General features: G+C 40.4%; 1 protein-coding gene across 2 annotated transcripts in view; it reads left to right on the top strand.

Moving 5' to 3' along the window:
* The window catches only part of OCRL (OCRL inositol polyphosphate-5-phosphatase), a 47,392-nt gene that overhangs the window by 21,006 nt on the left and 5,771 nt on the right, over positions 1–20,615 (top strand). The window contains exons 13-19 of one of the 2 annotated variants that reach the window (XM_037059295.1): positions 2,218–2,329; positions 3,658–3,767; positions 5,261–5,396; positions 10,487–10,597; positions 11,189–11,354; positions 11,603–11,838; positions 19,331–19,354. In XM_037059295.1, the coding sequence (XP_036915190.1) occupies positions 2,218–2,329; positions 3,658–3,767; positions 5,261–5,396; positions 10,487–10,597; positions 11,189–11,354; positions 11,603–11,838; positions 19,331–19,354 (895 nt within the window). The remainder of the gene's footprint in view (positions 1–2,217; positions 2,330–3,657; positions 3,768–5,260; positions 5,397–10,486; positions 10,598–11,188; positions 11,355–11,602; positions 11,839–19,330; positions 19,355–20,615) is intronic. The other variant, XM_037059296.1, reaches the window with a different exon arrangement.

Genomic DNA, 20,615 nt, shown 5'->3' on the forward strand with positions numbered 1-20,615 from the left:
AACAATGTGGAGGCCAGATTCAGCCCATGGGCCTTGTGTTGCCACCTCGTGCTGTAGAACCATGAAGAGTAAGGGATTGCCATTTAGGGATGGGGTTACAAAGAAGAGAGGGTTGGAGGAGTAGCAGATTCATTGATGCAGAGAAATTAAATTTGTTAGTAGAGGAAAGGTTAGTTCTAGAGGACATCTAGAGTAACGCAGGAGGGGTCTGTAGATTGGAGTCCGTTTTCAGTGTTTTTTTTAAAGATTTTATTTATTTTTACACAGGGAAAGAGAGGGAGAGAGTTAGAGAAACATCAGTGTGTGGTTGCCTACTACATGGCCCCCACCGGGGACCTGGCCTGCAACCCAGGCATGTGCCCTGATTGGGAATTGAACTGGCGACCCTTTGGTTCACAGCCCGCGCTCAATCCACTGAGCTACACCAGCCAGGGCAATTTTCAGTGTTTTTTTTTAAGTATAAAATAGAAATGTCTGTTATAAATTGTAATAAAAGATAAAATTTAAAGTACAAATCCCTGATTTCTTATCCTCTGCTCTTCCCAGCCAGTACCTCTCTGCAGAGGAATCCCCTGGTAACAGTTGGGTGTGTATCCTAGGCCTGTGCTGTCCAGCATGGCAGCCAGTAGCCGTGGGTAGCCAGGGCACTGAAAAGCAGCTAGGCCAAACTGAGGTGTGCTGAAAGCATCGACTGTACAGTGGATTTCAGAGACTGGGAAAACTTGTGAACTATCTACAATTTTTAGTGTTGATTACATGTTGAGATGATCATAACTTGGATATATTGAGTTAAATGAAATTTGTTGTTTATTTTCACTTGTTCCTTTTGCTTTTTAATTGCAGCTACTAGAAAATAGAAAATTACATTTGTGATGTGCTTCGTATTTCTTTTGAATAGTGATATTCTAGACTTTTCTGTGTACACATACAGATACACACATACTTGTTATATGGGGCTGTACTATCCTTTTTATTATAGATCTCTTTTCAAGTCAGTATATGTAGATCTACATTATTCTTTTAATAGTTGTAAATAATTAGTAATAGGGATGGTGGAGATTTAAAGACCCCAGTGGATCAATATGAGAGAAAGGTTAGTAAAGAATGGGGCTTAACAAGGATAAAAGCAGAAATTAGTTGAGGGGAATGGGTTGGGTGGTAGAAAATGATTTGTGGTAAAGAAATTAATACTGGTAATTGAAATTCTGAGAAGGCAGTGTGGTTTAGAATAAGTGATTTGAGATGGGAATTGTAGGAAAACGAAACATAATTTTGGGGTATTAGAATCAGTAGAGAGTAGGGTGGTAATTTCGAGGGTAATTGAGGAAAGAGTAGGGAAAGAGAGTGATGTTGGCCTGCTTCCATATTGTGTCAGCAATTAGGTACACAGGGAATTCTGCTTCACAGCGGCAATGTCAAGGCCTTGACATTAATGGTCATAAAGTTGCCCTGAAGTTTCATAAATTTATTTCCCCAGGATTCTAGAAATTTCATGTTACACTTGAGATTGGCAAAGACACTCATTCACTGTTTGAGATAGCTCATAGGAGAATTTGTTTTGGTGTGGTGATTTCAGGGTCTTCCCTGCAGGGTTCTCTACATCTAGGAGTCTGTCAGTGTGATTGCAAGCCTGAGGATCTCATGGGAGCCTGTAGATCCCAGCATATTGCAGCCTCCTTTCTGCCTGGGATTTGGAGTACAGATCTGGGGCAGGGGTAGACAGATTGGACACAGCACAGAGCCGTGGACCACTTTTCCTACTGAGCCCTGCCTGGGAGAGGTGTTGTTCAGACCACGCAGACCTTAGTGGAGAGTCTGCAGAATGTCAGGGCTCACAGAGGCAGAACATGTTCAGATTTGCTTCCCCTAGAGACCTGGCAAGCAGCCAGGCAAAAGTTTGAAGCTAGTCCAGCAAATAAAGTACATACTTTTCTCAAGCAGTTAACTCCTTGGCTTCTGAGTCCCATACGTATATTGCATTATTTCCCCATGTTTGTTCTTGATGTTTGCTGTGCCTATCCTCCCACCTGTTTTTTAATGCCTAGTACCTCTCAGGTGTTGATAGTCCTTGCCCCCAAAGGATAGTTATAGGTTCTACCCTTGGTCAGAAAGTGATAAATCCTTATCAGTAATCTACCCTTTTTTTCTTTTGTTATTCTGTGATTGATTTTTATGCTGATTATGGCTACTTCCTTTCATATATTTCTTGATACTCAGTGTTGTCATCTGGTTGGGCGATTTGAACTATAGACTTTGCATGCCTGATGCCAGTGAAGTAAAGAACCTTATCAACAGGAATGATCTTCAGAGACTCCTGAAATTTGACCAGGTAAGTAAATTTTCATTTCGTGGGTACTTTCCTAGATAGCAGATAAATTGTTAGGTTTATGACATAGATGTGTGGGAGTTGTGCCTGCTCTAGGAATGGATGGAAAGGTCTCACTGTGTTGGGAAACAGTGTGACCAAGTGACGCAGTGAATATACACAAGGTTGGTGCTGCTTTTATTAAGTATCAGATGGCAGGAGGGGAGGTAGTGTTAGCGATAAAAAGCAAATTCAAAGTTTATTCATTGAGTCTTTGTCAAGAAGAGATTTGTGTCAGTGAGTTCAACGATGTGGGGAATGAATTGGAGAACACTTCCTGGAGGAAGTGGGCCTTCAGCCATGTTCATGTGGTTTGGCAGATGGAACAGGGAGAGCTGCTCTATGATTATTTGGCAGGCTCAGCAACAGCTTGGAGGTAAAAGAGAGGCCCTGTGCGGGGATTGGGAAGCACAGAAAAAGTTTTTCTGGGACAAATAACAGAGACTGGTTTAATGGGAACTGATTGAGAAGTTGGAGCAACCTAGGTTATAGATGTTAAAGCCTGTGGGGAAAGCATTGACTCAGTTAACATTTTTATGAAACTTGATACTCAGGGACCTAGTTTTCTGTAAATTTACCTCAACCTAGCACGTGACTTGAGTTTTTGTTTCACCTTATGGATACAGGATGCTGAAAGTGAATGCTTCTTATTAAGGGAAGAAAATGTTTCAGCTTGATTTGAATGTCTTTGAATCCTTATGGGAGACTTTTGAACTTCTCATATTGTCAAATTTCAGTTGTTTTGCAATAGAATCGTTTTTTTTTAGTGAGCCTTTCTTGTCTTCCTTCACACTGAGGTTGGCTGATGAACTTCTGTTCATGGCTTCCTCTATTCTGAGTCCAAAGGGGGTACAGTTGGAATAAATTGTTAGTCTTATGTAATTCTGGTAAAATATTTGAGTGAGGAAAACTTTCAAATCAATCTGTAGCTATTCACTGAATTTGACTTTTGGAATTATCCATTCAACATTTGTGTGCTATTTTTTTTAAGTAAAATTGTACTAGATGGTTCTTGTTCACTGTCAGGGAATTGAGAATTATTCAAATTTCATTTTCCCATTTTTCCTGACTGCTATTACCAATAAATAATTAGCAGTGTGCTCATAATGAGCATCCTATCTATTGGTGAGTTCGGGTGATACAGAAATGGCATAATTTAATTTACAAGGTACAGAAATTTTTTGTATATCTGACAGTTGCAAAGGTTATTATGGAACTAGCTACTTAGAAATGGCTGATCACTTACATTAAGGGTGCTATCCCAGTAATGTGATGCTTCTTTCTACTTCTAGCTAAATATTCAACGCACACAAAAAAAAGCATTTGTTGACTTCACTGAAGGGGAAATCAAGTTTATCCCTACTTATAAGTATGACTCTAAAACAGACCGATGGGATTCCAGGTAAAGTAGCAAGAACCTCCTCGTGGAATAGAGTAAGGCCTGATCTTTTTTCTGTCCCTCCATCTCGGAGAAGGGCTAGGAACTTTTTAGATCATGCCAGAAGCAGAAATAAAAGACCTGATGGCTCACTGCTCTTATGGAAAAAATTTTATTCATGTGTACTTGAGGGTGAGCTTATCTTTAAAAACCATAATTTCTGCATCAGGGCTGTTGAATTTTTACAGGCTGTTTGCAGTGCCTCATTTCTGTCACCTCAGCAGACCTGCTTAGACTTTGAACTTCCTGATCTTACCCCCTACTTCCTTACCTGTTGCCCTTTTCCAACCGTTTTTTTGTAGACTATTTCTTAACTGTCTGACTCAAGACACCAGAAGATGAAAACAAAGAGCCATGAAAGTTCTTGAAGCATAGTGGTTCTCAATCCCAAATACACACTAGAAACTTTTAGGTACTTTAAAAAATACTGATGCCTGGGACCACCATCTGCAGTTGCCAGAGAACTCTAAGACCCACTGTCTGGGGGGCCCTTTGATTTCCCAGTTACTCCCAGTACAGTGCCCTTGGTACATTTCTGGTAACTATTTGTCTTCCGCCTATGGTCTCTTTCTTTGTTTCCTGTGGTTCCCTAGCTGGCTGAGCCCAGAAGCTTGCAAGAGAGAATCCCTGGACATATTTAGCTTCTTTACACTCAGAGCACTAGGATGGAGTGGAGTCTGTGGTCCATGGGAGCTTGTCAGAAAGTGAAAAGTGACACTGACAGAAGATCCTCTACACTTGGCCTTGTTTCTTCCACTCACCTGACTTGCGAGTCAGTTGTAGAGCTGCCGATAACTTATTTGTGTCACTTTCTGGATAAGGTATACAAGGCATTGCTTGTTTTAACAGAATGCGAAGTGGGCATTTTGCTGACCCTTATTATTCTATGGGCTCTTACATGTTTAGACTTCCTTGCTTAGATGTTAGTTCATTTCTGTTAGAAGAATTTAGACTTGCCCATAAAAGTTCAGGTTTAAAGGAGAAATCCAATTACTCATCTCCAGAGATTAAGCCCAGCCTAGGAAAATAGGATTGGATTTTTAGATTTTATTAGTTGTCTAACTGTTGCGAAGTGTCATTGCAGTTTATAGAGCAAAGGAAGAGGACATGTTCTGAATATAATTCTGACCTTCTGAGGATATTTAAGAAAGTACTATCATACTTTCCCCCAGGACAGTGTTGTTGAAGATGTAATCTTAACTTTTTAAGAGAACTGTTTATTTCATTAGATAAGTGTTCATTGAACACCTACTTTGCAACAGATACTATGCTACAGGCTGGGAATTCGGTGGCAAACAAGCAGACACAGTCCCTTCACAAGAGATTGCAGTATAGTAGAGAATATACCTTGGTTGTTAAGGAAGGAGAGGAGGGCCTAACCCAGGTTTGAACCAGTGTGGTAGGTATTACATTCTTGCATGGTATGTTCTCATTATAATTCCTTTCTTTATTTGCAGCGGGAAGTGTCGGGTTCCAGCCTGGTGTGACCGAATTCTTTGGAGAGGAACAAATGTTAATCAGCTTCATTACCGGAGTCACATGGAGCTGAAAACCAGCGATCACAAGCCTGTTAGCGCTCTCTTCCATATTGGGGTAAGTACGTGTTTTTTCATTCATTTGTTTGTGTGTTAAGTATCTATTCTTGGGCATTATTTAAACTCAGAACAGATCAACAATTCCCTGAGCCATAAATGTTTCCATAACCAAATAGTCATTTGCTGCATCAAGAAGTTAGTACCCTCGACCTTCCTAAATGCTGTGTCTGTGGCTCTTAAGTGACACAGATGTTTCTCATGCTACATAATGGCTTGGTAGTAACCTTAGCCTCCTAAAGTCCTTGTACATAAAAAAGAGAGGCTAGGTTTCACACAGGTGGCAAACATAAGGCCTGTGGGCCAAATCCAGCCCTCCACCTTGTTTTATCCGGCCTGGCACCTTGTTGCTACCCAGCAGCAGCACAGAGCTCCTTGCCCCTAGTGAAGGAGTAGTCACATTTATACAGTCCTAAAATGACATTCAGCCCTTTGAAGGCAACCATGAGGCTGATGTGGCCCCTGGTGAAAATGAGTTGGACACCCTTGTTTTGAAGGACGGGTAGCTTTTCATCAGATAAATAGTAAAGAGCCAAAGCACCAGGAAAGAGATTCCAGATGGAGGAATGGGAACAACAGGAGCAAAAGCACAGACAGGTCAGAATACAACCAATTTTGTGTATACCTTAAGAAGCATATTGTCAATCCTACAGTGAAGTCTTCCCATCCAGGAACACGGGTTTTACATTTTTCTTTAACTCCGTTGTATCCTAGGCTGGATTAATGGCCAATTATTTAATTTTTTTTTGTTTGAGTCTCTCGTGAGGAAAGTTTTTGTTTTCACATTTATATTCTAGTTGTTTGTTATTAATATGCAGGTTATATCTTGGGATCATGTTGATTTATTACAGCGAGTACATTTCAGTTATTTCTTGTAGATTTTCCAGACCTGTGGTCATGTAATCTGTCAGAATCTGTATAGTGCAGTGCTTGAGAGGATGGGCTTTATACTTAGACTGCTTAGATTCGTGTCCCACCTCAACCACCTTCTGTGTAACTGTGGAAAACTTATGTAATATTCCTGTGCCTCAGTTTTCTCCTCTACAAAATGGAGACAAAATGTACCTATTTATGAGGATTAGTGAGGTTAAGACATTCTAAATTTTATTCAGGCACTCATGATTTAACTTTGTGCATTTTGAAATTTTAAAATAATAATAATAATAATAATAGTGAATGTTCCTCAAATATAGGTAGTATGTGCCAGGGACCGTGCAGCGCAATTTACACACATCTCACTTACTCCTTCCGACAATGCTTTGAGTTAAATATTTCTCATTTAACAGATGAGCAAATGGAGAACCAATGCATTTAAATAGCTTCTTTAAGAGCATTCAGCTAGAAGAATTGCTGAGATTCAAATCTCAACTCTGTTTAACTCCCAGGCCTTATAGATGCTCTTTCTACTACCCCCACAATGCTTCTATAGTTCCAAAGAACTTACTGACTAGATAGGCCTTCAGATATGCTTGTATTTCTTTTCAGAACTTTGGACTATTTGGAATATTGCATACATATTAATACAGAGCTCCCAGCAGGATAATTAAATTTTTTCCATGCTTTCTGTGTATTTTATGTATCTTTAATAAAGGTCAAATTTTCTAGCTTTTAATACTTTTTAAATTACACAGGAACTCCAAAGTACTTTCTCTTTAAAATGAAAAATATTTAAGCAAAATTTACAGATAAGTGTGAAGTTTTTCAGTTCCTGTTCAATCACCTCATCCCCACCTTTGCCCAATTCTAACTCCCAGCTAGACCAGCTACTAGACCAGCACTGTCTAGTAGGTCTTTCCATGATGGTGGAAATGTTGCAGATCTCTCTTGTCCACTACAGTAGCAACTACCTGCAGGCAGCTGTTGCTCACTTTAAGTGTGGCCAGCGTGACTTAGAGAACTGAATTTTCAGCTCTGTTTACTTTGAAGTAATTTAAAGGTCCTCATGTGGCTACTGGCTATTATATTGGACACAGTTCTAGACCTTTGCATATATTTTTCTCTATCCACAGATAATATAGTATTGTTTGGTACGTTGGTGTGTATGTATCATAAATGGTCTCATACTGTATGTGTTGGTCTGCAACTTGCTTTTTATTTTTTTTAATTTTTTATTACACAGTTCTCTTAATAAAGATTTTATTTATTTATCTTTAGAGGGGAAGGGAAGGAGAGAGGAAGGGAAATATCAATGTATGGTTGCCTCTCATGCATCCCCTGCTGGGAACTGGCCTGCAACCCAGGCATGTGCCTTGACTGGGAATCGAACTGCAATCCTTTGGTTTGCAGGCCCATGCTCAGTCCACTGAGCTACACCAGTCAGGGCCTTGCAACTTGCTTTTTAAAAAAAAATTCAGTGGTGTGTTTTGGCGAGCTATCCTTTATTATATAAATATCTAATTCATTGTACTTTTTTCTTAATTCCAAATTTTGTGAATAATTTCCTTTTCTGCCCTGGCTGGCCGGCATAGCTCGGTGTATTGAGCGTGAGCCTGCAAACCAAAGGGTCGCAGGTTCAATTCCCAGTCAGGGCACATGCTGGGGTTGCACTCCAGGTCCCCAGTAGGGGGTGCACAAGAGGCAAGCACACATTGATGTTTCTCTCCCTTTTTCCTTCCTTTCCCCCTCTCTAGAAGTAAAATAAATAAAATCTTTAAAATTTTTTAAAAACATTAAAAAATTAATTTCCTTTTCTGAAATAGATTTATCAGGTGGTAGCATTCTGTCACATTTTCCCTTCATTGTCTTTAATGTGCCATTAAGGGCTGTGACCATGATGACCCACTGAGAAAGCTTTGATTTTTATTGAGTAAACCATCCCATATTTGGGGTTCTTAGGCATGCTATGATTAGAAGCTTAAAAAAAACACATTATAATTTTACCACCATTGGCATCAATGACTGTTAACAAAGGGACCAAGTACTCAGTGGCTGATTAACTTCAGAAGACTTGCTCTGTACTGGCTGAAAACTAAGCTGAGATAGGGTTCCTACTCTTGTACTTGGTAATGGGATCTGTTGCATTGGCTCTCAGACTTCAGTGGACATAAGAATTGCCTTTAGAGCTTTTCAGATGCAGGTGTATGGACCCCAGCCCTGGAGATTTTTATTAGTAGCCTGAGGTATCTGCATTTTTAAGACCTACCTGAATTGATCCTGTTGCATACCGGATATTTTGGAAAGGGTCTTACACTAAGAAGTTCAGGTATTACCTCTGGTATTACTGTGGCAGTGAGCAGCTCAGTTGATCTATTAGAATTTTGAGGTTCTCAACTATCAGAACAAGAATCTGCCCTGGCTGGTGTAGCTCAGTGGATTGGGCGAGGGCTTGCAAACCAAAGGGTCACTGGTTCAACTTCCAGTCAGGGCACATGCCTGTGTTGCAGGCCAGGTCCCCAGTAGGGGATGTGTGAGAGGTAACCACACATTGATGTTTCTCTCCCTCTTTTAAAAAACAGGAAAAAAAAGAACAAGAATCTTTGCTTTGGTAGCCTCACAGGTGGTTGTCAATATAAGATGACACATGTAAAATAGTTTTTGAAATAAAAAGTTGTCAAGTTTTGTATAAGTATTAAAAAGTTTAGCATTCCTCTTAAGCCTTACACTGTAGTATGGACCCCAGTGACACTAGTGATGGCTTACTCCTCAGTTCTCAAGTGTTACAGTTCAGCTATGTAAAACTTCCCCAGTCTCTGAGATGTTTGCTCAGCTTTGATGTTTTTATTTTCCAAGCTTGATTTATAACTGTTACTGTCTTCATGTTGTATTGGTGAAGTTTTCTATTCTAAAAAGAAACTGGGATCTCAATAAGTTCAAATGCTGTGTTAATTGTGTTCTTTTTTGGCATTGATTTGTATGAAGTTTTTTTAAAGATTTTATTTATTTAGTTTTAGACAGAGGGGAACGGAAGGAGAAAGAGAGGGAGAGAAACACCAGTGTGTGGTTCCCTCTCATGTGCCCCCTACCGGGGACCTGGCCTGCAACCCAGGCACGTGTCCTAAACTGGGAATGGAACCAGTGACCCTTTGCTTCACAGGCTGGCACTCAGTCCACTGAGCCACATCTGCTACAGCAATTTGTATGAAGTTTTACTAGTGAAAAAACACAGCTGCATCAGGAAGCTGAAAGTGCTGTGTCACATAGGAGGATTTTTGATCTCTTGGTCAGGATGAGTTGTCTGTTATCATGCTGTTAGTCTAATCTAGGATATTTTGGGTCAGCCCTTTTCTAAAATGGCCATGGGCTCCATTTACTAACCTACGTTTATCATTACATTTAATCTAAGCATTGATGTTAGGGTTCTTGGCATTGTGAATAGCAGCTAGTAGAGTTAAATGCTTTAATCATTTTTTTCTGCTGTTTCAACACTTTATGGTCATTGTTAGAAACAGGAAAAGGTATGTTTTGACACTGTCATTTTGTACAATGCAGGAAATCATGTTGCAGAATCATCACATTTTCTCCACCACCAAACAATCATGGAACAAGAAAATATTCTTCCCAAATGTTTATTATTATTGTCAATCTTAACACAGACGTTTAACTTTTCCAGGAAGTTAACCAGTTAACCTTACCTTTGCCTTAAAGTGTGTGATTCTATAATGCTTAGTTTAATTTATGTTTGCTTTAGTGACCTTTTTTTAAAGATTTTATTTATCTTTAGAGGGGAATGGAAGGAGAGAGGGAGAGAAATATCAATGTATGGTTGCCTCTCGTGGGTCCCCTGCTGGGAACCAGGCCGCAACCCAGGCATGTGCCCTGACTGGGAATCGAACCACGATCATCTGGTTCACAGGCCCACGCTCAATCCACTGAGCTACACCAGCCAGGGCTGCTTTAGTGACCTTTTAAAAATTATTAGACTCTTAGAGATATTTAACTTGAGAGCCCATAAGACTGAAATAAGGGTTTCTTTTTTTCTCTCAGGTAGAAGTTTTGGATGGAGTGAGATATCAGAAAGTGTTCGAGGGTGTTGTCTGAACCAGAGTTTATTTGAAATGATTGCTGTAATGACCAGTTTTAATTGTTAGGTAACCTTATAAGAAGATGAGGTAGGAGCATATAAGACTGAAAAGGAGGTTTGTTTTCTTTCAGGTGAAGGTTGTCGATGAAAAGAGGTATCGGAAAGTGTTTGAAGATATTGTACGCATCATGGACAGAATGGAAAATGATTTCCTCCCTTCCTTAGAACTCAGCAGGAGGGAGGTGAGCAAAAACACACAGTAGCACCTTCTGATGCCCATTGTGCTTAGCACAGGGAAAACCATGTGACTCAGAGAAGGTGACACAGCAAAGTGGTGGAGACCGTGTCTGTTGAAGGCAGACTGCCTCCATTCCAATTGCAGCAGTGCCGTCTAGTATATTTATGACCACAAGCGAGTATCTTACCCTTTCAAAGCCACAGTTTCCTTTTCTGGATAAAGAGGTGGTTGTGAGGATTGCACAAGTTAAGATATGTGAAGCTCTTAAAACAGCACCTGGCCCAAAATCAGCCCTCAGATTTTAGCCACTCTTACTTACTATTTTAGAATTGCCGGCTAATTCATATCTGAACAACCAGGAACGATCAGAGTAGCCTAGAGAACTAGCCAAGCCTGTGTAACTTCTCCTCTGCTGGTGTGAGTATAATAACCTATGAGGGGATGGTGTACAGATGGCTGAGGTGGTGAGTGTATACAGCAGTTGCGTACTGGTTGATAATGACCTCATTCTTTATTCCTATTTTCTATGGAATAATCCAACTGACTTACTTCCCCTACTAGTGATGCATGTTTGTGTCTGTCTGTTATTCCCCAGTTTGTGTTTGAGAATGTGAAGTTTCGGCAACTACAGAAGGAGAAGTTCCAGATCAGCAACAATGGACAGGTTCCCTGCCATTTTTCTTTCATCCCTAAACTTAATGACAGCCAATACTGCAAGCCATGGCTTCGGGCCGAACCTTTTGAGGGCTGCTTGGAGCCAAGTGAGTTTTTCCTTCACCGTTGTCTCTGCTGCATGTACTACCTCCTCATATCTCCTCCCTTTGTTTAACTTCATGTTTTCTAACCACATGTCTCTTACCTTCACTGTCATTATATTGAGGATACCACTTTTGTTTGTCCAATGTCCCCTTTGTCACTTGATTTTTTTAGAGGACACTTCTGGTTAGTTCTCATCTCCATTTTTTTTCCATTGGAGGTTTGTCTTACCATGTGTTGTCTCACATTTCAGATGAGACAGTGGACATTTCCCTTGATGTGTATGTCAGCAAAGACTCTGTGACCATCCTGAACTCAGGGGAAGATAAAATTGAAGATATTCTTGTCCTTCACCTGGATCGAGGAAAAGACTACTTTTTGACCATCAGTGGAAATTACCTCCCGAGTTGTTTTGGTACATCCTTAGAGGCTTTGTGCCGAATGAAAAGACCAATCCGAGAAGTTCCGGTTACCAAACTCATAGACTTGGTAAGAAACATCCCAAGACATGAACCTCTTTTAGATAGAATTTTCACAATACTTAACTAATGTCCCCATTGTCTCTTTGCTTTCTTTTTTGTCGGGTCGGGGGGTGGGGCTAAGGGGGAACTGTCATGTGATAAATAAGAATAAGATTGTCACTTGCTCTAGTACTACCTTCATTAGATTGTGCCTAAAAGGAAAGAGGAAAGGGTAATGTTATTGGCTCTTGTCAGGAATATAATAGGTGATATGAAATTTACTGAATTAGATTAAAGGTTCCCTTCTCAAAGATAGAATGTTTGTTTGTTACGCTCTTCATATTTCTAAGTCACTTGCATAAAGTGGCATGTGTGTGAGGTACAGTCCGTGGAAGAGGCAGTATTATGCTCAGTAAACACATAAGAAAACTGAGGCACAGAAAAAGGAACTAGCCCAAAGAGGAGTAGTTACTGAGAAATCAGTTACCCAGATTCTCTGACCTCTAGTCCATAGCTGCTCCCTATATCTTATCTGATCTAAGTAAAACTTGCCTGCTTACTGCAGCCCAGACCTTTCTGTGAACCTCAGAGTATCTGCCTCAGAAGCCCTGGGGGTCGTCACGCAAGTACAGGTCCCTCACCCCACTTCTGGGAACAGAATCAGAATCTCAGGGTGTGTGGCCCAGGAATCTGCACATACCAACATTCCAGAAGATTATAATGTGCCCGGAAGTTTGATGCATGTTTACTGTGACTCAAGAATGGAAAGAAGGAGGATTTTCCTTCCCTGTCACTAAGCTGTAATATTAGCGCCCTTATGGTGGAAATGCTCATATTATCTTTAGTGTGATAACCACCACACTACAGAAACTGTATTATCTTTAGTAACATAAATTGATTTAATAACAAGCTCATCCTGTTAGGTTTTCCTCTAAATGAATATACTGTTGGATTTGTGTGCAGACCTCGTTAGGCTATTAAAGTATATTCTTGATCTTTTCCCAAGGAAAATTAGGTGACGTGAGAGCCATACATTATCAGTACCTTTAGAATTCCCTTGATCTTTTGCCCTGGCCAGAGCAGTGATCGTATCATCTCACCAGAGGCCTGGGCCAATGGGCAGGCTGCGGGCTTGTCTGAGTGTGGTCTGTTCTGTTGCCATGGAATTGTTTTAGCTATGACTCAGAGGGCAGATTAAAACACTGGAGTTCAGTCCCGGCATTCTTTCTTGGAATTATAGTTGTTTCCCTAGAGTCCTCATGACTGAGGATATTACCTCTATACAAGAGAGAACCATTTTCTTCAGAAATTCGTATGCTAACATTCTGTTTTTTATGGTGCTTGTTTTTTCTTCTACCACCATAGACCTGTCTTTCAAATTTAATATTTAACCTCTTAGAAAATTCTGTAAATCAGGAGCCACTAGTGGTCCGTGGCCTGTCAGGAACCGGGCCATACAGCAGGAGGTGAGCAAGCGAAGCTTTATCCCACTCCCCACCCCGCCCCCATCCTCACCCTGGTCCCTGGAAAAATTGTCTTCCATGAAATCAGTCCCTGGTGCCAAGAAGGTTGGGGACTGCTGCTCTAAATGAAGTTGTTTTTCCTTTTTTTCTACCCTCTATTTCACATCTGAAATGCCATTTTTCAGGTTTTTTCAACTTTTGTGTATTAGAAGACAAGGCAGTCCATATTGAGATTTCTCCTGTTGTCCTAAGAATTTTGTATCTTTATTAAAGGCAAAACCCAATCTGGATTCATACAATACATTTGGTGAGGTCTCTTCAGTCTCTTTTAGAGTAGAAGAGGTCTCCCCTTCTTTTCTTTAATGGCACTGAATATTTTTAAGAGTCCAGGACACTTGCCCAGTCAAGAATGCACCATTTTCTGTATTTGTTTGTATCCTCTTGGTCATTTTTTAAACTTATCACTTTAAATTCTCTCCTCCCCTCTATTTCTAGTAAACTGGAACCTACCTTTACTTTTGGTCAGAGTTGGCAAAAGCACTATAATACCCTTTACTATAATTGTCCCATATTAAAGTGGCTGGAAGGAGGCTCAACCAGCATAAAATTTTTTTAATTTTATTTAAAATATTATCAGGTACTTTAACCATGTTCGATCATGAATAGGAAGTAGCCTAACTCTTTAGTGAAGTTAATGGCCCTGTAAGGAAGTGCATTCCTTCTTTTTATGCACAAATGATTTAGGCTTTAAAAAATAGAACCCTAATTATTTTTTCCTTACAAAATTACTAAGTTCTTATTAAATTGTATGTGTGTGGTCATCATTTCTTTATTGTTTTAAAGCTTTTATTGTGTAGGATTTGGAGTTCTGATTCTTTTCACAGCCTGTTGCATTTTGGCATCATTAAATTCCTGTGTTTCATTAGTGAGGAAATCATCCGTGTTGGTGTGGAGCAGTAAGCAAGAAATCAAACATTATCTGTACCCCCTTCATAATACCTTTCCCACTTTTGATTTTGCCCTTCTGAAGTGCCTTCTTAGTTTGTTTCTTCCAAGCTCAAAGATATTTCAAATCTCTGAGACTGTGCTATTAATAATGGTAACTGTTGTCTTCTTTGTATTATTTGCTCTAAATTTTTAGTGAAACCAGAACTCAGTTCAGTGCCTGTGTTGACTGCCTGTGTACCGATTCAGAAAGGCTCCTGCACCACACCTTCTTCCCACCAAATGCAGAATTCAGTAGCTGGCATAGGTCTTTTTCATTCTTCCTGCCCATCTCAATGACAGTGACTTTGTCATTCCTACAATAGTTGGGATTAGTCCTAGTGGCAAACAGAGGAGAATCTGTAATTATTTTTATTCTTTTCCAGAATTAAGATGGACTTTTTTGGTTTATTAACTAGCATATAATTAGCATATAATCACCAATATTTATTCATTACACATTGGATACAAAGTATTATGGAGTTTATGTGGGTTTTGAAATGTAGTGGTAATGAAACTTCACTTGTACAGTGTGGCTAAATTCTAAATCAAGGTTAATAGGGAGTTTGGTTAGAGATAATCTAAATATTAACCACCTTTACTGGCTAGTGTCCAATGTGTTAGAGAAGTCAATATTTTGGAATGTCATTTAGAATGAGAGTATGGAGCTTGTAATTTGTATTAACAATAGATTCCTCTCCTGTGCTGTTTACTCAAGCCCTTATATGCTATAAAAGCTTATTGATTAACCAGCTAATCTCTATAAAAATCAGTCTCAGAATCAGGCTATTTTGGCTTTAATGAATATTTCATTCATGTAGCATTAACATAACTAGAAATTAGTTCAGCACATAAGAATAAAGTGGACTGGGAAAGTGTTTTGGGGATTGTCGTAGAAGTATTTTGAGTCAAGTTCAAGTATTGAAGGAAGGCATATTGATACATCAGGTGAGCAGGCTCTTCCAAGCGTAAGGGACATAGCAAATTAAGATTAGAAGATGAAAGTAAAAAATTATAAGAGTTCCCTGGGAAGAGTGGGTATTATAAATGTGTAGAGCTGGTTCGGTAGAGAGGGGGCAAGGGATAGAGTCTCTAAGTCAACAGGTGAGTTTATGCTAGAGCCAGAGGGCAGGTAGAACCAGCAGGAGTGGTATGAGCTTGTAAAGTGACACATAGGGAGGAATATTCCAGTGTTGCTTACAGACTGGACTAATGGAGAAGAGACCAGATTTGAATGCACTGGGTCTGATTAAAGGTTTCATTTGTTTCTTTTTAAGATTTTATGTATTTACTTTTTGAGAGAGAAGGGAAGGAGAAAGAGAGGGAGAGAAACATCAATGTGCAGTTGCCTCTCATGCATCCCCCAACCAGAGACCTGGCTCACAGCCCAAGCATGTGCCCCAACTGGGAATCGAACCAGTGGCAACCCTTTGGCTCTCAGGCCCATGCTCAATCCAGTGAGCCACACCAGCCATGGCTACAGGGATGAGAAAAATTGAGGGATGGGTGGACGGAACTGTATTTGCTTGGGGACATGTCTATTAGGAAAACAATATAAAAATTTAGAATAATAAGAATAGCAACTTGGTGGTTAATTCATCTCCAGTGATTTCTGTACTAGGTGTTTTCTTGGTCTTACTGATCTAATCACCCATTTCTTATCCTGTCAGGTATATAGTTTGGGGTTTTTTTTCTTTGATTTCACATGAAGTATTCCTTTGTAGAACTTTAGTATTCATTCAGTTTTCTGCTTTAAATTTTTAAATATGAATCTGCCTCTAAATGACTATTTTACATTATTTTGGCTGGATTTACTACTGTGAAAAGTTGTCTAAGGGTGAATGTTGGCATACAGAATGATTTGCTGTACATTTACAGTGTGCCAGTGTTGCCCCACTGGGGAAGTCCTGAGCTAGGTTCCCTTTTTTAATGTGATCGATGGTGTAGCACTGTGGCCTTTTGCAGGGAGTGGGCAGGTCAGTTGCACTAAGTAATTAACAGTAACCTTAGCAGTATGCTCTACCTTAGTGGGGGCTAAGTAGTGCTTCTATTTTTAGGCTTGAGCCTAGTGTTGAAATAATTGTAATTTACATCTGCTTTATGCCTATAACCAGCTCACAATGTAAATCTACTGTCCATCTAATCAAGGTTCTTTTGATTCCACTTTCAACATTTTCTGTTGGGTATACATTCATTTTTAAAAATATATACATTGTTTTCTGATTTTTAGTTAAGGTGTTTACTCTCTCCTGGTTGACATACCTTGATAGCCTTTTGACATCCTCTTTGCCTCTGTGTGCCTGCCCTTGCATTTTTCTTCTTTGGGGCCGTCAGATTGATCTTTCTGTAATACAGCTTTGGGGCCTGCCACTTCCTTGCTTAAAGGTAGTCAGTGTGTCCCCCACACCTGCTGAATGCAATAGAAATTGCTTTACCTGTTATTCAAGTTCCCCCCAAATCTGACTGCAGCTTACCTTTTCAGGTTTATATCTCACTGTTTTTCTCAACATGCCCCCATACTCCCCACAAAACCAATGACTAAATTTTCCCTAGTCACACACCATGATTTGCCTTCTCTGCACCGTTGCTTACTTCTGCCTCTTACACTTGTAATGTCCTCACCCCATTGCTACCCTCTAAAAGCCTATGAGTCTTTTAAGGGCTAGGTAGGTCCCATGCCCATTGCGAAATGTCCCCTGACAGCTCCAGGTGAAAACTACCTCTCCTTCATTTGGATGCTATTTGTTTGTTTATTTCTTTGGATATTTATTGAGAACTCATATTTGTGAACTATGACAATATCAGGCCATACATTCTGGACTCCTCACCCCAACTCAGTTACAAACTCAAGTCAGGAACCATGTCTTTCTCCTCTGTAGCCTCATTTCTCACCCTCCCCACCCTGAAAAGGCATTAGTAGAGTACCTTGTACTGCTAGGGGTCATTGTTCAAAGAAAACTGCTTTGAGGGCCTGGTTTGACAGGTTAGTATATAAAAACTCTGCCTAGCTCTGGCTGGCATAGCTCAGTGGATTGAGTGCCAGCCTGTAAACCAAAGGGTTGCCGGTTCGATTCCCAATTAGGGCACATACCTGGGTTGCAGGCCAGGTCCCCAGTAGGGGGCATGTGAGAGGCAGCCACACATTGATCTTTCTCTCCCTCTCTCCTTCCCTTCCCCTCTCTCTAAAATAAATAAACACAAATCTTAAAAAAAGAAATGTATATAAAAACCTGCCTAGTTTTACTCATCATATCATATGGCATTTATGGGAGGCAAAATGGAGTTTGTCAGGTGGATTCTCTATTTGTTACTAAGTAGTCTACATTTTTTTAAAAGTTGTGCTCTAAAACATCTATTAAATTAGATGTTTGGCACTCAGAATTAACTTTGATATTAAAAAGTATTGTAATTATAAATACTGTATACTTTACAAACACTGTTACTCTGATTATTTTTATTTCATTTTATATGTGGTATTTAAAAGTCTAGGTAAACCCACAAAGGAATGTTTAATTCATAATATATCTAATAAGATTAACAACCTACCCACCATACAGCAGAGTTATTTGGGGGAAATGCACTCAGCATTACCGCTTGAAATGCCAAAGAACACATAACTCCCCCACTCCCGCAGCCCTTAGCACATCTCTTGACAGCAAGATCAGATTTCTCCTTTTACCGTCAGACCTTAGCCCTGGGATTTATACTCAAGTTCTTGGTGGCCTCTGGTGGGATTGGAAGGATTCCAGTTGGGAGTTGCTGGGGAGTACGAGGAGCTTTGAGAGACCCAGGCCTTTTGCTGGCCACTGTCACACCACCCTGGGTTTAGGCTGCTTCTCTGACCCTCTGAGGTAAATGTTGTTATTCTTGTTTTACAGATGAAAAACAGGCTTTACAAAGTTTAGTAACTTGCTTAAGGTTTGTACAAAATTAATAAGAGGCAGAACAGAGATCTGTACCCAGGACTCTCTTAACAGCAATGCTTGTACTCTTTCCTCCAACTATGCTGCTTGTTACTGGGGTTTTGCACTGTCCTCAGCCTGCTGTACAGTTGAATACATTCTCGCAGCTTTCCCTGCCTCTCTGTCCAGGAAACAGTCTGATTGTCCTTTTTAAGTTGTCTAAGGAAATGCAGGGGTAATGACTGTGGAGTCAGACCTGAGTTATAATCTCAGTTCTGCCACTTGTTACCTAATAATGTGACCTTGGGCAAATAAGTTATCCTCTCAGAGCCCTAGTTTCCTCACCTGTAAAATGGGAATGATATTACTTTGCACTGTTCCCAGTGCATGGCAGAGGCTCCCTAAGTGGTGGTGGTGTAGTCACTATTGCTGTTCTTATTGTATTTAATAACAGCACAAAAGACAGAGACGCTTAAAAAGCTGCTTAATTCAGCGCTTCTTCCCTCTCCCCCCGCTGTTCTTTTTTCTCTTATACCCTATAGGGTAACACAACAGGGGATAGATAAATATGGATGTTTGGGCCCACAAAGATCTGAAATGAAACTTACATTTGAGAGGGGCCTCTGTATTTGAGGCCTCTGAGGCAGAGAGCGGGTACAGGGGAGATGGAAAGAAGTGTGGCTGGCTAGGGTGAGAGGAATGGCCGTTGAGAGGACAGAAACCTACCATCTCCCTCTGAACGGCCACCAGCAGGCTCACAACCAAATTCTTCCATTGAAGCGGCATTAGGGTGGACCGAGAAGCTGCACAGCGCAGCAGCAGGGCCTGCCTCCAAGCAACAGGTGAAAAGGAAACACCCATGGGCACTTGGCCTGGTCAGCTAGCAGCTGCCAAAGGGCATAGAAGTGTAGGACCGCACGTGAATATTTCTTGACTGATAGTCCCAGCAAACTGCACAAAAATTTAATGTGTACGTAACAGAACTTGGCATAGGAGAGAATGTGTTCCATTTCGACAGTCATGATTTATTTGAAGAATTTTAAAGTATTTAAAGCATATGCATCTAGTAAGCTAGTTGAGTGCTAATAATACTGATCTGTTTCCAATTCTGTAAATTAATTCTAACCATTTTCTATCTGTCAATGACTTTCTTCTCTTGCTCTGCTCTCAGGAAGAAGACAGCTTCCTAGAAAAGGTAATGCAATATCTCGGTGGTTATGCATTTCCGTGCGCTTGATTAACATTTAACTGTGGTCCTTGGAATTTGTCCCTACACTTCCCTGTATCAGAGACCTCTGACTCGGTGAAGCCCCCGCCCCCGACAGAGGTGGCTTTTAGTGTGTCTAAAGCACAGGGAAGATAATTGGTGTACTGGTCAAGTCTTTGGGACCCATGGCATAAAAGCAGTAGGACTCAGGGGTCCAGACTTGTGTTTTTGAAGTGAGAAAAAAAACTGAAGAGTTATCTGATGAATCTGAAAGCTCCTGAGATGGAGGAAAGGTACCATTTAGCTGTCCTCCATTTGCAATGGTAGTAAAACCAGAAGTGGGTTACTCGTGCATTAGGAGTGATTTGGGGTGAGGGATAATAGGGATTAATTCCCGAAAGAACACCCAGATATGGTCCAGAAACAGAGCATAAGAATAGAATTGTACAGCTGAATGAGCTCATAAGGGATCATCTGCTCCAGCTCTCTGCCTTCAGACAGGGTTGGGTGTCTTCTGCATTCTATTGATGAGGCAACCAAGGCCCAGCACAATGGAAAAACTCTCTAGAATTGTACTGCTCCTGACATCACAGGTGTCAGGGGCGTGGGGCAGAGGGGACTAGAACCCAGGTCTGCTGAAAGCCCTGTGAAGGAACCTAGTAAAATGTTCCTCTGCCTCTCCCAGCTGGAAAGTGCCTGGCTCCACAGGGGGCTATCAGTGGAGAAACATGGGCTTGAAAAATATTGGCAAAGCACTTTCACACAGTATCTAATGTGACCTTTTTATTTGGTGCATTTAAGGCGTTTTCTTGGTGAGGAGGGCATACTGGTTTTTATGTTTTAGTTATTAGCACTAAAGTTAGAATATGTGGGCCTATCAGGGACCAAATGTGTCTTGTTAAAGGAAGACAAAGTGTGCCTGGTTCCCCTTTGAAAATCAGAGTTCTGGATAATTTGTGGGCTTTAAAAAAATATTGTTTCTTGTGCATGATCTCTCTCCAGACTTCAGAGACATAAGTGTGACATTTTGTATTATCATATATGAATTTGAAAATGGATAGTGGATGATGCATATAACCTACTGACATTTTATTAACCTTTTTAAACCACCAAGGATTGTGAAGGTTCTGCTTCCCAGCCCATTTCCCATTAATAGCAGGCCGTTCTGTCTTTTTATCTTGGACAGTACCTTGTGTTGCCTTAAGGCTTTAGTATGGGAAAAGTACCAATTGTATGTCAGATTTTTTTT

This window comes from Sturnira hondurensis, unplaced genomic scaffold, assembly GCF_014824575.4.
Source record: "Sturnira hondurensis isolate 20B ecotype Veracruz unplaced genomic scaffold, ASM1482457v3 Scaffold0010803, whole genome shotgun sequence".
Classification (NCBI taxonomy): domain Eukaryota; kingdom Metazoa; phylum Chordata; class Mammalia; order Chiroptera; family Phyllostomidae; genus Sturnira; species Sturnira hondurensis.